This window comes from Anoplophora glabripennis, unplaced genomic scaffold (assembly GCF_000390285.2).
Source record: "Anoplophora glabripennis isolate ALB-LARVAE unplaced genomic scaffold, Agla_2.0 scaffold800, whole genome shotgun sequence".
NCBI lineage: Eukaryota > Metazoa > Arthropoda > Insecta > Coleoptera > Cerambycidae > Anoplophora > Anoplophora glabripennis.
The window spans coordinates 1-17,954 of record NW_019416886.1 but is presented as its reverse complement, the minus strand read 5'-3'; the positions used below and the strand labels follow the sequence as shown (position 1 = coordinate 17,954).

The window sequence follows — 17,954 nt, the reverse complement described above, 5'->3', positions numbered from 1 at the left end:
CTCCCTTCAGCTTACAGATGGCTAGAGGCGAAGGCAGATGAGTAGATGAGCTGGCTGTACAACACAAGACAAGAACATGCATTGAACACTCCTAAATCAAATCCGTATAATTTTTATGTTAGATTTGTATTGTATTAAAATAACCGGATACAACTCTACTCCTACTGTAGTGTAGTACTAGCCACTCCACTTGACACAAACGTTCAGTTTAACATCGGAATTTAGCTGCAATGCAAATCATTTATTACAATGCGAAAAAAAATATTTTTTTGTAAAGAAAGGTGATATAGATATTGACTCTTGTATTGATAATCTATAGTTAATTAAAGCTAGATATAAAAAAGATTAAAATGTCATTCATGTCAGTAAACAATACTTACAATAACTGAAGACCCAGGATAAAGTAGAGAAAGGCAAACAGGATATTTCGATTAGTTACATTATGTATTATCAGTTAAAATTCCATAAAACTGGCCAAATACAATACCAATAAGTTACACTAATCATCAATAATTTATTAATGAATGGGTACCTATCTATCCTTTCGAATTTGGTTGATGAGTAAGTTGATTCATATTTTGCGGAAACATAGACCTTTAGTATGTATCTGAACAGGAGAATATGTATAATAAAACATATTATTTATTACATCTCTAGAAATATTCATATATTAGTTTATATTTATTACTCAATTTACTAATCAATTAAAATTGTATTGGTTATGCAACTTACTATACGCGTCTAGCGTAAAGGTAATTGCCTAAAATTCACAATTTTTTTAGAAAAATTTTGAGGTAGTAAAGTTTCTAGATATTGATAAAGTACCGCAATCGACTGCCGTTCTAGGGCAAAAATTCCCTATTGCCAACTTGAAATATACTGAAGTTTGAATTTTCAATTATTTTCATATAGTCAAATAATTTTCATTTGTATTTTTAACATACATAATAATCTAATATCTAAAATACTACAGGAATTAAATTTTGATAGTTTTTTTTATATAAATAGTACAAATTGACATATGTCAAACTGCCTTTTTATGGCAAATGACAATCATCCATCGCTTACGGTACTTGATCAAGGGACTTTATTTAATATGAAAATTCTTAGATATCTAATATTTAAAACTATCTAGGTATTTATAAAATACCGCAATCAACTGCCACATTTTGGTGCAAAATCCCTCTAGGTATTGATAAAGTGTACCACAATCACAGTACTTGGTCAATAAGGACTTTATTTAATAGTAGTGCCATCTGCCACATCTAGTAATTATAAGGTACTTCATGATTTTCTGCAAATTTGATTACTAGTAACAGCTTTTCTTTATTAACTATTATTTTCATGCTTTTATTTGTCTTAAAATAATTTGTAATTAATCGAAAAAAAATGATAACAGGCGGCCAATCATTGTAGACATAAGGGAGCCCCATGAGTCTCATCTCATTCCATGTCTACTTGTATAGTCAATGATATTGACAAAGAAAATGAAGAAGAAGAGATTTTAAGTATAACCTAACCTCAAATATTAATAATTAAATCGTCCAACGTGCATGTATTTGAAATAACATCTACTTTAGTTTTATTAATTTTACTAATAAAGTATATTTATTATTGTACAAAGAAATTATTTTCTTTTTTTGTAAGTATAAGATATATTTAAATCACATTCCACTGATTTGAGATTTTGCAGTAAGAAACAAATAGGAACACTTAATAATTATTATTTGTCATAATTTAATATGGAGCCAGAAGATGATTTTGAGGAAGAGAGCGGTTCCGAAAATGATTTTACCGAGGAAGAAACAAGTGTAGAGTATGAAAGTCAACATAGTAATGGAAAAAAGCGTAGCCATGAAGATATGAGCTTGGATAAAGTAAGTCGCTCGCCTCAAAAACGAAAAAAGGAGGAAAAACCCCCATCAGTTCAAGAAATCCGTAATTGGAAAGAGACAGAAAATTTATACAGCAATAGTCTTTTTCGTTTGCAAATAGAAGAATTAGTTTCAGAGATAAAAATAAAAAATAAGAGACATAAAAACATTACATCTTGGCTTAAGTCCTTTCAGTCCACATTAGAACAGCTTCCTGATTATACTATATTACTGTCGAACATTAAAATGATGAAGAGAAGAAAAATATCTGATGAAGAAAAATTGTTAAACAAATTATCTGGATATCATCAATTCTTTAAATGTGATCAGGATGTAACGTTAAAATTTACAAAACCAGAATCATTTGAAAAATTTGGTTTATACGAAAACAACTCTTTACCAGGACCCGACTTATTATTGAATATAAATTTAGTTATGCCTAAAGACTGTTTCATCGTAAAAGACTTTTTAAACAATCGTTATTTCTGTAAACGTTATTACTACTTGCTGTATGTTGCGGAAAATTTGAAGTCGCATAATATCGCAACAAACGTTACAATAGATTTCCATGAATTAAACTCGTTGCTACCAGTGTTAAAGGTTGAACCTACAGATTGTGATAAAACAATTGTAACTATCTATGCATCTCCTTCAGAAGACACTTTTAAAATGATCAGGTTTCTTCCTGAAACGAATAATATAAAACAAGATGTTTTTAATACAAATTTAGATAGCGAAGTGTTGCGAAATAGTCCTACTAGCCTTTACAACAGTGCTTTAGCTCATGATGTAACATTATCAGCTAATAATAAATTCATACAGCAAACTCTAGCAGATCAAAACAACGTTCAAGAAGCTGTAAAACTTTTATGCATCTGGTTACGTCAAAGAGAGTTTAATGTTGGTATAGGATCGTTTACAGAAGATTTAATATTGTATTTTATTACTTACCTGTTTTCAAAAAATAAAATCAACAAATACATGAGCTCCTATCAAGTCGTAAGAAATCTTTGGAACTTTATTGGTACGTCTGACTTGGAGAACAACCCTATAAGTATTTCAGATCTATCAAAAAATGTATTGGATGTTTTTAAGAAACACTTTCAAGTTGTGTGTCTTGATGTAACGGGTTATTATAACGTAGCTGCATTTCTGAACATGGACATATATAAAAAGATAAAATTGGAATGTCAGTGGGCGATAAAATGTTTAAACGATAATAGAAGCAATTCATTTCAACTACTATTTCTTAGAAAACTTCCATTTTACTTACAGTACGATCTTGTGATAGATCTGAGTGAATCTCTGCCTTTAAACGACAAATACGATATAAAAGATGCAGATAAAGTAAAGTATATCGGATACAAACATTTGTTAATCGTCGACTATATATCGAGGATTTTTCAGAGAGCCCTAAGTAAAAGAGTCTTACATTTTGTACCTAGATTAGAAGTAGATGGCGAGAACATGTTGAACAGATTTTTGTTTGGCGTAAACTTGAATCCGGAAGAAGCCTTTAGTTTTATGGAGGTGGGGCCCGCATTAAACGATCATGTCGCAGCTGCCGATTTTAGGAAATTTTGGGGGCACCTGTCTAGTGACAGGAGGTTTCGCGACGGTAGTACAAACGTAGCCGTTTATTTTAGGACAAACACTGTGAAGGGCAAAAGGAACATTATTAAGAAAATTTTGAATTTTGTTACTACGGAAAAACTTAATTTAAAGAACAAAGTGTATTATGATGAATTTGATGAGGTATTAATCAGTAAAAAATTGGTTCCATCGTATCCGTCAGGGACAAACGAAGAGACTTGTTTGAGGATAATTCAAGCATCGGATGAATTGGGAAAAAGACTACGAGCATTGCAGATGTCTTTAAAAATCACTGGAATTCAAGGAGTTTCTGACGTTTACAACTTTACAGAATTGTTTCCCCCTATACCTGCCAATTATGAGGTTAGTATCTTTGATTGCTCCTGTTTTTGATTCATTAACTTATATTCATTTAGTCCTAAAGTAAATTGTATTTAAACGATTTTTCCAATGACTTCGTTATAAAATGCAGTTTTACAAACTTGTTTCTAGAGGAAAAATGTCTTCGTTTAGATGTGATATTTTATGTAAGACTTGCTACAATCAGACAGTGGTCATAAAGTAAAGTGAGTGTGAAGTAATTGAGTCTGCAATATTTGTGGACAAAAATGCAGTATGCGCCTAAAGTATGGAATAAATTCAGTAAAAACGAGACAAATTTTTTTTGGCAAATATCCTTGAACAGGTCGATTTTTTATTTAAAAAATACATATTTTAGCATACAAGGCGATTTTCAACCGTCATTTGTTTTCGAGTAATGACTTCATTGACATTTTTTTTAGATAGCAACCCCTATTTTTTTTCTTGATTCTGAAAGATCGTTTCATTGTTGATCCGACAGTATTAAAATGTTGCCATCTTACATAGGAAAGTTTTCGAGTAAATGACAATTGAATGTTAGAAAACCGAAATCAATTAAAATAAAGCAAAAACGTTATCATATTTAGTTTTTCGAAATGCCTGAAGTTTTTTATGGATCACGTAGCTGTAAATCTTTACAAAGTGTCACTGTCACACCGACTTTCTAAGTATTGTAAGCGATATAAAAATTATTGTTGAATTTAAAGTATTATGGCACATTTAACTGTCACACAAAGAATTGAAATTTTAATTCTTATCGGATGCGGGGATAAGACTAGAATGCAGTAGGAAGTTTGCGATTTATTTAATGAAAAACATCCAGTAAGATAGAATCTAACTTTAGAGACACTGGCAATGTTGTAGATATTCCAAAACCTGGACGTCCAAGTGTTAGTGAAGATCACAAACAGAACATTTTGATAAGTATACACCAGCAAATACTTTTTTCAGACGAGGCCACGTTTTGTCTCAATGATACAGTGAACCGTCAAACTTGCAGGTATTGGAGTCGGAAAAATCCTAATTGGATGGCAGAGACACATACCCAACACCCACAGAAATTAAATGTGTGGGCTGGAATACTTGACAACAGAATAGTAGGTCCTTTCTTCTTTGAAGGAATCCTTTCAGGAGAAAGATATTTAGAGTTTTTACAAAATGACCTTGTTCCAGCGCTTGCAGTAATTTTTCCAACGATAATGACCCTGATATTTCTGATGACACCATATGGTTTCAGCAAGACGGTGCACCTCCGCACTATACACGCCCTGTTCGAGATTTTCTGGACAATTGTTTTCCTAGGAGGTGGATCGGCAGACGAGGACCGATAGAATGGCCTGTGAGATCCCCACATCTTACACCCCTGGACTATTTCTTATGGGGCTACTTAAAGTCCAAAGTGTACATTAATAGACCACATAATTTAGAAAAACTCCAAAATTGTATTATAGATGAAATACACAGAGTTACCCCAGAAATAATTCATAATGTGCAAGAAGAATTTCTACACATACTTGCGTATTGTCAAGAAGTCGGTGGGTGGCAATTCGAACACTTAATTTAGGTAGAAAACTCAATGAATTGTATTTGCTTGACATAGGAATTGTTATTTATTAAATGAATAAAATTTATGTTTTCTAACATTCAATTGTCATTTACTCGAAAACTTTCATATGTAAGATGGCAACATTTTAATACTGTTGGATCGACAATGAAACGAACTTTCAGAATCAAGGAAAAAAATAGGGGGTTGCTATTTAAAAAAAATGTCGATGATGTCATTACTCGAAAACAAATGACAGTTGAAAATCGCCTTGTATGCTAAAATATGTATTTTTTAAATTAAAAATCGACCTGTACGAGGATTTTTTCCAATAAAAAATTGTTTCGTTTTTACTGAATTTATTCCATACTTTAGGCGCGTACTGTATATGACATCTAAAAAATAGCACTTAAAGACATTGGGGTCTGTTTTTGCAGCAGTTGAAGACTGATTTGAAACTATCAGAGATATTTGACCAATAGTTTCATGACCTTAGACTCACTGAACGTACGTGATAACTTAAGTTGCCAAGTAAATTTGATAATTTGAAAACAGTTTGAGAATCAGTAACAAATTATTAAAGTCAATGGAATAATTTAACATGCATTTATGACAAAAATTATATTTTTATAGCCTCATTAGCTTGTGTGAAAGCAGATTCATTCATAAAAATGCAACCTACAATATTAGGCAGTAAATTTAATACACAAATATATTGATATGGAAAACAAATGATCTATACTTCAAAGGTTGCTTCATTGAATAAAAAACAAATCGATTCAGATCACGTATTTTACAATTTTGCTATAGGTATTCAAAAAAACAATATTTGTATGTCATTTTTTAAGATAATCTGTCACTTTTCAATTTATCTCGATGAAATTTGGTGTAGGCATGTTTTTACGGAAGCTAAAAGAGCTGTTTTTATCAGAAACAGAGGCTGCTATGAATACTTCTATCTACAAATATACTCATAATTTCACTAGATATTAGATTATCAGAAGTCTCAAAATTGATCACAATCCTTTTTAACAAATAATTTGATGACGACTAGTTTCAGGGTGTGCAGTCTCCATCTCCAGATCACCTTTTTTAAGACTACAAAACAAAATATAATTGTTTTTAAAATCTTATCGAATATTTCTAAATTATTGATGGAAAACGTTTAATTAAATATAGCAATTTTTTTGGAATGCTCTATTTTTACATTAAAAAAATTATTGTGGGGGACTCCAGTTTAATTAAACTTTGTCTTGCAGAATTTTTTACGATTTAGACTAACTTCTCTGTATTCAAATATCATCATTTAATGAAATAGCCTTTTAAATGTAATTTCGCAACAAATTTAGAAAATGATAATGATTAGAAAATGAAACTGGTAAGTTTATATCTTCGCAAATTGAAAAATTTGTTTTATACTGGGAAAATCGGAAAATATCAAAAAATGTTTTAATCAAAATATAATATACACCTTGATTTTAACGACGGAATATGTATACCGTTTCTACATTAAAAAAGTGAAGTTTCATAAAACATTTGCATTTTCTCAAAGTCTCTACCACACAAATAATATGGAAAAAAAGCAAATAAGCTTTCAATTTTTTGGATAAAAAATAAGATTGTATTCATGTTTAGCCTTAGAGCATATACTAGATGGAGGAAGCACCACATGTTAAAAAGTGTAGACACTGTAGACAGAAAGAGTGGGGAGATCCCGCCCTTCGTCCGAGCATTAGCCAATCACGTGCCTGCACGAGAGGGATAGTACCTCTCTCTATAACAATTTAAAAAAATGCTTGAACACCCCTAATTTTTTATGGAATCAAGATTGTTCTAAGGTAACTGATCTAAGTCTGTTTATTTACATGCAAGAAAGCTACCTTTGAAGTATGGCCTTTTCGGATCCAAATACCCTGTATAACAATGTATTTTACCTTTTTTTACAGGTACGCCACTCTTTAACTACAATTCGAAACAACAATATAGTATTTTTAGAAAAAAATCCCGAATGTGTACCACGTTTTGTGCAACCTGTAAAATGTGTTCTTCTCTTAGAACACAGCTCAAAGTGGCCTAACAATTTACAAGCTCTGCGCCACATCAAAACCTCTTTTTACCTAGAAATTTCAAAAAACCTACAAACTACTCATAATATATTGTCGCATGTTACGTCTGACTTTATAGATATCTACTTCGAAGGAATTGTTTTAAGATATTCTCTTTATATACCAAAAGAAGTGGCTCTGATTAAAAAAGAAATCACAGAAACCGGTCTAACTTGCTATACCGAGTCACAGGATAGTTTAAAAATGGAAAATAATTTAAACGTGCTGCCGAAAGTCGTAGGCGCTTTAAAAGGAGTACAATCCATGTATCCGAGTTATGGACCGGGAACGGCACTTATAAAAAGGTGGTTGAGGTCACAACTGATCGACAGTTTTTATTTCCCAGACATCGTAATAAATCTATTAAATGCTTCTTTATATTTAAATGACGCTTTTCCGCAATCGAACACACCCCAGATATCGTTTCTCAGGTTTTTAAAGTTCTTCGTCGAGTTCGACTGGAATCTGCAAATAGTACTAGTAAATTTTAACGACGATTTATCTAAAGAAGACCTCACGGAACTAGAAGCTAAAATCCAGGAGAATCGTGAACAATTCCCTCCGTTATATATTGTTACGCCTTTCGATCGAGGTCTCTCGGTATTCACTCAACACACCCCATCAAAAGAAATATTGTACAGGGTGAAGGAGCTGGCCAAAGTAAGTATAGAATTCGTCCACAAAATTATTATGGAACGGAACTACGTGGGGATAAAAGAACTGTTCATTCCAAATTTCAACGGTTATAACGTTTTAATACACCTAAAATCTGCGATAAACTCTCGTAGGCTTGAACAAATTGTGTTTGCGAACGTAGAAAACAGAACTATAGTGGAAAAATATAAACAGAGTGATGCTGACAAATTGCCAATTGTCGACTTCAGTCCAGTGGAAAAGTATTTATCAACGCTTAGAGAGAATTATGGCAAATACGCGATGTTCTTCCATGATAGTTATGGCGGGAATACCATAGGAGTGTTGTGGAATCCGAAAGTGTTTGAAAAGGTTGATTTCAAAGTCTCTCGAGTAAATGCAGGTATGGCAGAAGATGATAAAATTACTTTTAATTTAGAGGCGGTTATAGAGGACTTTTATATTTTAGGAAACGGTTTGATTAAAATGATCGATAAAAGATAATTTTATACAAATATATGTTTTTGTGGTTAATATTTTGCTTTTTATTTAAGTACCTAATCGTATAAAATTAGAAAAAAAAACTTCAGTGCTCTGTATTTTGCAAAGGAATTATTTTTGTTAATAATGTGAATAGTTACTCTCTGAAATATTTTAGACTACTTAGTAAAAACACTGCAGCCCGGGGCCTCATGAGATTGGGAAGCCTCGGCAAGTTCTGTCAACATAAAATCATAATGCGTTTAGCTTTTTTTCTTTGTTAGACTAGTAGTTTTGTTTGAAATAATTTTATTTCCTTCACATTGGTTATTACAATTTGGTAAAATTAAAATAATAAGTTCAAGATTACATTAAAACACAACATTCTGTTTCACCGGTTGTGATTGGTGTAATTTTTCACAAGATTCTATTCAATCAATCAACAAGCACATTATCTCGAGCTTAGACATAACGATTTGTCATTATTCATTGCAAACGTATCATTGATATCGGTGACGCCAAGATTTAGGGAATTTTCGTTACTAGCACCACTTGTAAACATTTATGAAAGCTCTGTACAACCTGATAGGTATGATACTAAATTCGTTTAAGAATAATTTTTTTGCAACTTAAGTTGTGTCAAGATTAAAAAACAAGTCTTATTGAAGAAAGGAACATGACTTAAAATTAATTTTGAGACGCTTAATGTTTGATTATTTCATTAAATGTAATCAAAAAAGGATTCTCTTTTCGTGTTCAATTATATCAGTTATTGATATTTTGATAGTGAGACCCGCATCATTTTTATGGGGGATGATTTTTAGGCCCACTAGAGAACTTTCTTGATGTAGGAATTTAAAACAAAATTTGTAAAATAAAAAATTAAATTAGATGTGGCTGAGATTTTTTAAATTAAACCTCACAAATTTAAAACTACTTGTAAAAAAAATATTCTGCATTATAAATTGATAAAATTGTTTTCAAGGTTCCACATGTGGAAGAAGGAAAAATTACATTTTCTATAGTAATGAATCAGTTTCGATGTATTACTTTTTAATTTCATTACACTTCTTGAAATTTGAAATAATTTTGGAATTACTTGTTTCTCAAAAAGAGTTAGTAGACTTTTCCTGCTAGAAATACACTTTTAAGTAAAACTTAATTATAACGAGTCTGAAAATATTAATGGCTTAGAAATTTTGCGTTTTATAACCCTAATAGCACAAGGACATCCTATGAACATCCAAAGGATGTCCAAAGTCGGAAGTCCGGACATCCAACGGACGTCCGGTTTTTGTTCGATGGACGTCCATTGGAAGTCCCACGGACGCACAAATGTCACAACTTCGTGCAACCCACGGACGTCCACTACTGTACCACTTTCGGACCCACAGAATATGTCCGCCTCTGTACCAAATTTGTGCTACCCATAGATGTCTTGTTTTGTACATTTAATGGAGGTCTGCATTGGAATTATAGAAATACTTTTGATAATGTATTTATTGTTTTTCTAATTATTACAGGAATAACAAATACATAAATAATTAAGAGATCCATATAATTCTCTCCAATACATCTTATTTCTCTATCTAATATACAGGGTGTTACAAAATCGAGTCAATAGCATTGCTATCTCAGTAACTATAGGAGATATAGAGAGTTGGTTAAATAGAGGCAAAGTTGCGCACTTTGATGCTCAATAATTTACCAAAAAATTTTCACTATTGGATCACCCTGTATAACTTACAATACTGTTTATCAAATTTATTCGCCTTTGCTTCTCCTCTTTTTTTCCTCTGCATCACTCCTTTCCTTACTCCTTCTTAAATATTTTTTTATTGCTTCTTCGATTTCTTTTATTCTCACAATGAAAATTTTTTTCAGTTGCATCTAGAATCAATCAAATATATAACTACTCCATAAGTACGTGCACATAGAGCAATGGCAGACTCGTTATGTAAAAAAATTACGATTTAGCTAAACGTACCTTAGTTGAAAAGTTGATATATTAACTAAGATCCGGGGTGTTAAAGTGACAAATTTTATTTTCAGTATTTTGTAATAATTTTTCAATGCAAAAATAACATCATTTGGTATGTATAATGTCAAAAAAAAATAAATAAATAAATAAATACTCGGAGACTAGTAGTACCTATATTTGCAAAAATAAGAAAAAAAATTATATAGACGGAAGAGTCCAAATAAGCTTCATTTCATTAGAAATGTATCTTAATACGCAGTGTAAGTTTAAATATTTTTTGAAAAAATAAAGTATTTTTGGACCCATCTTTATAGGAACTTTTTTCTTATTTTTGGGAGTACTACCTTAAGTTTTCTTTTTTCCTATTTGTCAACAACAAAGTATATCATTTTTGTATGTACAATACAAGAGAACAAAAAAAAGTTAACATACCAAGGGTTATAAAATTATGACTCATTAATAACACAACCAGCGCAGCGCATATATGGTGCCCTCTATAAGTAATAAAAAAAACCATGAATAAATTTGAATTCGTCGCATCAAACATCCCCTTTTCCAAAAATTTGTGGATTTTTTAAGAAATTATTACAAAATGAAAATAAAATTTCAACTTTAACACTCCATATCTTTGTTAATATTAACGTTCAGATTAAGGTTTGTCTAAATTATATTCTCTATGTACACATACAAGTCTTTTTCACCTGCTATACAAAATAAAAAATAGTACTTATTGAGTAATTAAAAAAGCCTTAACAAGTAACGAATAAATATAATCTTACCACTAGTTATCTTCTTGGTGCTAAGTGTACTAGTAATAAAACTGCCTGCACTTTCTATGCCACCATCAGTAATATTTACAAAAGTACCTATTTGATACGTCACATTCCAGATGAATTTAATTGTGAATTATTGTCTGTAACAAAAAATATTTATTCACATTTTATTTTAGTCATAAACCTTCATCCAGATTTAATCTTTTAGCATTATTAACCTGCATTACAAGTTGTGTGTAAGAATACTTGTTTAACATGTAGATGAAAATAGTAACATTTTAATTATTTATTATTGAAAAAAAGTTTTTGTATGTAATATTTTGTTTAATGTATTTGTTTCTTCTCCTAATTATTAATTAGAAAATATAATAATTAAAATACAAATAAAAAATGGATATTTTGTATTATTGATTTAACAATAGCTAAGTGGGAAATTGCTTTCTCGATTGTTTTGGGAAATATGTACATCCCTAGGAATTCTACGATAAAATTAGGGGAGAAATAGTTTTTCAACTGTTATCAAATAATCCACCAACACACTGATATCCAGAAAAATATCTTGCATACCTTCACTAAATGCTTTTAAAACCACTGTAGGACATTTCTTAAGCACAGAATGATGTCGGGTTTCTGCTATGGGCAGATTCATCAGATTCTGAATCAGATGTACTGGAGGACGCAGCTAATCTATTTGGTGGCTTGATCTTTCTTTTTATTTCCGAATCTGTATTGAGATCAGATATGGTTTCTGCTTTCTGACTTTTCTTTCTTGCCGTTACGTAGTCTCCTAAAAAAAATTTACCATTAGGTGCGTACAATAATTTTAAAAAATGTATATTTTACCATAGGTGGCATTCCTAAAAGCAGAAATATCATGCTGTTCCCAAGAGGATGAAGCTGGTTCACAGAATTTAACTGCTTTAATGATACGTTCTTTTGGGTAGCGTGGCCAGAAACACTTGTCTCCAGACAACCAATTTGTAGGTACAGCTTCAACGGAATTGTCTTTTAAAATTTTTACAACTGTCCATGTTGATTTATTGGACATTTTTGACTTATCGAAGTATATTAGTCTGTAGAATAAAATAAAACAAGCAGAGGTTATGACATAAAATTTGGTAATGGGTTTGTAGGCTAAACTCATAAAATAATTTGCAGTAGTAGGTACCTGCTGAATTTATATCTTAATATGTTGTATACACATATATGTATACAGTGCACATAAAACAAAATATTTAAAAGTCTTTATTATGTAGCAGAGGAAGCACAATGTACCTATCTGCATAATCACTCAACTACTTTGCTTTTCTAAACTGGTGGCGTTTAGATGTTTTATTAAGTTTTTGTCTAAACATTTAGGTCAGATGTATTGCTATGAATACTATAAACAAGGATACAATTAATATAAATAAATAAATTATTTCACTCAGGACCACAGAACAACCACAGTGAAGTAAACTTTCCCGGGCATTTTATACATTACTCAACTTAACCTAGAATAGCTAAAGACGAGAAAACTCAACAACTAGAGTGAAAATGAAAACTTCTTTATCTAAAGACGAAAACCACTTTTGTCGGTTGTTGGTACATTATACTGTGACATAATTGTCTACATAAAAATGTTATGAATTTAGCCTAGCCAACAAATAGACTAACAGTTGAAAATACAAATTTACTTACAAAATGTGATTTATATTACTTCGGTTTCCTAATCCTTCTATAGGGTTTGGTTTTACACATCTACGTTTATCACTTTATTAGCGGCATAGCGGCGTCAAAGAGAAAAGAACAGTTTAAACTTTAGAGGCTGGTTCTGGATTCTGGACGTGGACTGGACCGTGAGCGTGCTTGGACCCATATTTTTTTTCAATACACATGCGCTGCACGAATTTTAGCGGCAAATTCAAATTATAACAGAACATGTACAATACTGGATATCCATCGAATGTCCACATATGTACTATCAAAATATGTCCCATAAAGGATATCCATCGGATGTCCAATATATGTACCATCAAAATATGTCCCATAAAGGACATCCATCGGATGTCCAATGTATGTTCTATCAAAATATGTCCAGGAATGGACATCCATCGAATGTCCATTTATGGTCCATGGACGTCTGTACGTTAAATGGACATTAAATGGACGTCCAATGGACGTCGTGTGCTATTAGGGAAGAAATAGTAACCCAGCAAACAAGATCATGGGTACAGAAACCGTCAATGACTTAAATGGTTCCCATGTTTGCCGTAATTCTTGTGTTTGCTGGAAGTGGGAATGGCCCGGAAAACAATTGCATTATTTTCCTGGATTTTCATGATTAAATTATGTTTAAAATCGTATACTTATTTAGAAAAATAATTATATGAACTTTTTCTGAGAAACATGGGTGATTCACTATATTTTGACCCCCACTTTAACTTTTTTATTTTAAGAGATAAAAAAATGTGACATACAATAGTTGCTCGATTTTTACGAATTTTTCAAAAATGATAATTGAAAAACAAGTGAAGTCCAAACAAAAAGGCCGCTTTGTTAATTTAAATGGAACACCCTATATATTTTTACATATTTGGATAGAACGTTCCCCTGTCGAGCATAGTCATATAGGGTTTGTTGGGTCCATCTCTAACAATAAGCGAGAGACTATTAAAAAACGTAAAGATGTTTTTTTTTATTAAGAAAATAAGAATCTTGTAATTGTCAGACATTTTTCAGGCATTTTTGCCTTTTTTCCAATTACATAAGGATTTACAGATTTAGTTGTAATATATTTTGCCATATCGGTCATTGATGTGGTCCTAAATATGCGATAGGTATTTTAATTAATCTCACTAATTAGGCCGTGAGAGGCCTAATTCATGGACAATGTTATATGGTAAGCCATGACAGTGACGGGTAATGGCATGACAACATTGTTATTGTTTCGACAGTTTGTATTATTATTTAATTAAAATGGGTTATACAGAAGTAGAAAATTGAAATAAAGTTCTCCATACTCTATATTTTAATTCCAAATAATATTTCAATTTTCTACTTCTGTGTAACCTAATTTAATTAAATAATAATACAAACTTTCAATCAATAACAATGTTTTCATGAGATTACTACCTGTCACTGTCACGACCTACCATATAACATGTCCATGAGTAATTAGGCCTCTCACGGCCTAATTAGTGATATTTAGTTAAAATCTTGTACGTATTTTGGACCATATCAAGGTCCGATATGTCAAAATATACTATAACTAAGTCCTTACGTAATTGAAAAAAAGGCAGAAATGCCTGAAAGAGGTCTAATAATTACAAGATGTATAATTTTCTTAATAAAAACCCTTCTTCTCGTTTTTTAATAGTATCTCGCTTATTGTTATATGACTATGCTCGATAGGGAACGTTCTATCCAAATATATAAAAATATACAGGGTGTTCTATTTAAATTAACAAAGTAAACATCAGCGGCCATTTTGTTTGAACTTCAATTGTTTTTCAATTATCATTTTCAAAAAATTCATAATAATTCGTGCAACTTTTGTATTTCACATTTTTTAATAACCCTTAATACAAAAAAGTTAAAGTGGGGGTCAAAATATAGTGAATCACCCTGTACATAGTTCTAGAGATATGTGTAATGCAAATTTTAAAAAGTAATATATCGAAAATGGTTTGTTTTTAGAATAAAGAGAAATAGATGTATATTTTTTCTTAGAAACATCATGAGTTACAAATAGTGATCAAATATTCAAAATATCCAGTGGTGTCGAATTTCTGGGGCTTTTTGTGAGTGTTGAATTAATTAGGTCGAGTCGGTCGATGGCCGCACGGTTTAAGGTGTCAGTACTTAAATCGAGGTGTGCTATTCTACCCTGGTTGGATTCCCGCGGCCGGTAGACCGTAGATTAGCTATGCTTGTACGGAGGATTGGTACCTTCTGTGCAGGTATGGTAGGGTGGAAGAATGTTGGCTTGGGTCAATGTGAGAGATTGACACCGGTTGGCATTTGACTACCCCCTAATTAATGAGGTTTTCCAGGTTTCCCTCATTCCTGCACAGAATGGTGGTTAGGGCCTACCAACATAAGTCGTTCCTGGGCGCAAATGCGGCCTGATTAATAATAATATGCCGTCTCCTCTCCCACACAAGTCTCCGACTTCTGGGCTAATTCTCGTGGTTAGAATGAGGAGTAGAGATATTATTATTATTATTATTATTATTAATTAAAAAATGTATATATATGTATATAAAAAATATCAAATCTCGCCTCACAAGAAAGTTATAGAAGGGTGATGTGGTTTTTAGTATGTCGCACTTACAATACAATACGTACAACATTTTTCGAGATGTCAGCATACACCTACACTTAAAAACAGAAATACTAAGGTATTTTCTTTTTTTTAATGTGTCAGCCAAAATCGCTTTTCGCGGCATTTTAATATTAATTACATCCAACCAACTATTAATTTGCAGTTACTCAATTATTTAGCCCGCTGTTGAAATTTTGAACAAAATTCTGTTTCTTATTATGAATCAGTTGAAAACGCGATAGTACAAAACTGTACCAAGGAAAAACAACTCGTGAGTCCCAGTAAGATTGCGCGAGATCTGGATAAAGAGTTGCCTAATTTAGAGGCTAAAACATAGTGTATTTTATTGCATTTATATTTCCTTTTTCTAATTCTTACCGGAAAAAATATATAATTTTTGTTTTTTTTTACTAATTCTCGTAATAATAAAAATTAAAAGATAGTTTCAACTTCAAATTTATACCAATTACTCACTATTTTACTGCGTATTTTATTAATATTTGCAAATTAATGGATGGAAATTATAGATGTAGTAGCCGACAACCACATGAATATGGGACATAACAATCTTCGAGTACGTACTTCGTTAAGTTGCATAACGCATTTACAGATTACGTACATTTTATTTATAGCTAATAATAGCATAAATAGGTGGAAAAGGGAAAGTATCAAACCTCACAAATCTGCTTGCCCCCCTTCCCAATGCACTTTTAGACTACAAATCGGTCATGTTCATATTTGGTAATTTGTAGATGAAATTTGAAGGCGAGCAGGTATTTGCGATAGTAAAGTGAACAGATTTATTATTAAGCTGAATCCCTCTCTACTGTAAATAAGGCTGTTTTGAAAACGGAATAATAAATAAAAATAAATATGCGCGCGCAAATATCGCCTTAGATAAGTACTGAAATGCGTTTATATCATATTTTGCTATTTACCCTTCATTTAGGTTATCAATTTACGGGAATAGTAGATAAAAATGATTAAACATTTATAAATAATATATTTATGTAACCAAACCCAAAATTAAAATGGTAAGGAATAATAAAGAAACCGTCGTTAAAGGTAGTACAGAAACAACAGCAGTGGGTAAGAGAAACAAGTGATATACCAATAATTCCTTTTATTTGAGAAATAATTCTGTTTTAGATAAAGTCAGCTTGTGTGTGGTCATAACGACTATCGTAATTATACTTATTATTGTTGTTACGGGAGTGTGCGTTCGGTTTTTATTGGACGAAGAGGTGTCGAGGATAATTTTGATTGCCTTTATCTGTTTTTTGGTGGTTTTGGGAATAGTGTCTTTGGGTTATTTGGAAATGAGACGGAGAGCCGCTGCAAAGAATAGAAAAGTGGTGGTTAGAAACGGCCAATATTATAATATACAACCTAGTGCGCCACAAGATACCTCTTGGGAATATAGTAACAGAGCCACAATGCCGGCATAACATTGTTAATATTTGTTTTTATTAAATTATATATGTTATTTAAATAAAATATAACTGTTTTTGTACATTTTTCAGTTATTTATCTTATCTTGGCCTGATAAACATGCGTATGTATGTATGTTTTCCCAATCAGATGCAGTTCGTGATTATGCATTTTGAAATATAGTTAAGTGTATTAAAAGTTGCCTAATTGCTAGTTAGGTGTTTATATAAAGAGTCGTAAATTAATAAAAACATCCATACCCTCTTTAATTAAATAATATAAACCCAGGTCACAGTACACCTAATATTAATAATAAGAACATATCCAAAATGTTATTTTGATACAATTTAAATAATTTTGAGTTTGTAAGGTTGGCAACCAGTTAGCAACGATTTCGTTATTTTGGTTTTGTGCAAAGATTCTCTTAAGGCTCGATTACAGTGAGCGAGTTTACTAGCTCCGCGCCGTTATTTTTGTTGTTAAGCGTGGCCTCGATATTTTGGGACCGAGGGGAGCAATCCCTCTTTGTCCTGCCTCACGTTTGTAGGCCTGGGCAGCTTCGTGAAGGTGGGCCCCTTCATCGTCTATTCACTAGCTGCTAGCATTATTTATATAGTATGTATAATATATATAATAAACAATGCTGCTAGTAAACTCGCCCAGTGTAATCATGTTGACTAGCTGATTGTAAACAATAATATGCGAGAAAAGTTGCAAGCCGAGCTACTTCGCTAGAGATTCTAACCCGTCTAAGAACCCACTCCCAAGAACTGCACGTCATTCCAGACGAGCAGTTCGCCTTCCGACCCAATCACTCCACTGAACTCCAAATCCTTCGCCTTACCGAGCACATCACGGCGGCCTTCAACAGGGGA

The 17,954-nt window shown here is 32.0% G+C and overlaps 2 protein-coding genes and 1 long non-coding RNA gene across 3 annotated transcripts; 2 read left to right on the top strand and 1 right to left on the bottom strand.

The window, feature by feature from the left end:
• Window positions 1–1,606: 1,606 nt before the first annotated feature.
• Window positions 1,607–8,644, top strand: LOC108915036 (nucleolar protein 6). Its single transcript, XM_018720984.1, has 3 exons — window positions 1,607–1,642; window positions 1,694–3,830; window positions 7,317–8,644. Exons 2-3 carry the CDS (start codon window positions 1,743–1,745, stop codon window positions 8,610–8,612), a joined length of 3,384 nt encoding a protein of 1,127 aa, XP_018576500.1. The 5' UTR covers window positions 1,607–1,642; window positions 1,694–1,742; the 3' UTR covers window positions 8,613–8,644.
• A 1,175-nt stretch (window positions 8,645–9,819) lies between these two features.
• LOC108915031 lies at window positions 9,820–13,230 on the bottom strand. Its single transcript, XR_001964694.1, has 5 exons — window positions 13,023–13,230; window positions 12,186–12,415; window positions 11,910–12,129; window positions 11,349–11,482; window positions 9,820–10,478 (listed from the first exon to the last, which is right to left on the bottom strand). It is a non-coding gene; the product is annotated as an uncharacterized LOC108915031 (long non-coding RNA).
• A 3,317-nt stretch (window positions 13,231–16,547) lies between these two features.
• LOC108915030 lies at window positions 16,548–17,161 on the top strand. The gene is made up of 2 exons (XM_018720978.1): window positions 16,548–16,737; window positions 16,798–17,161. The coding sequence occupies exons 1-2, from the start codon at window positions 16,680–16,682 to the stop codon at window positions 17,094–17,096; spliced, it is 357 nt and encodes a 118-aa protein (XP_018576494.1). The 5' UTR covers window positions 16,548–16,679; the 3' UTR covers window positions 17,097–17,161.
• Window positions 17,162–17,954: the final 793 nt, after the last annotated feature.

Bases quoted from the DNA above. Each gene is read 5' to 3' on its own strand.
- LOC108915036 (XM_018720984.1), top strand. From the start codon at position 1,743: ATGGAGCCAGAAGATGATTTTGAGGAAGAGAGCGGTTCCGAAAATGAT. The intron at 3,831-7,316 runs GTTAGTATCTTT...CTTTTTTTACAG, and splicing joins CTATACCTGCCAATTATGAG to GTACGCCACTCTTTAACTAC.
- LOC108915030 (XM_018720978.1), top strand. From the start codon at position 16,680: ATGGTAAGGAATAATAAAGAAACCGTCGTTAAAGGTAGTACAGAAACA. The intron at 16,738-16,797 runs GTAAGAGAAACA...ATTCTGTTTTAG, and splicing joins TACAGAAACAACAGCAGTGG to ATAAAGTCAGCTTGTGTGTG.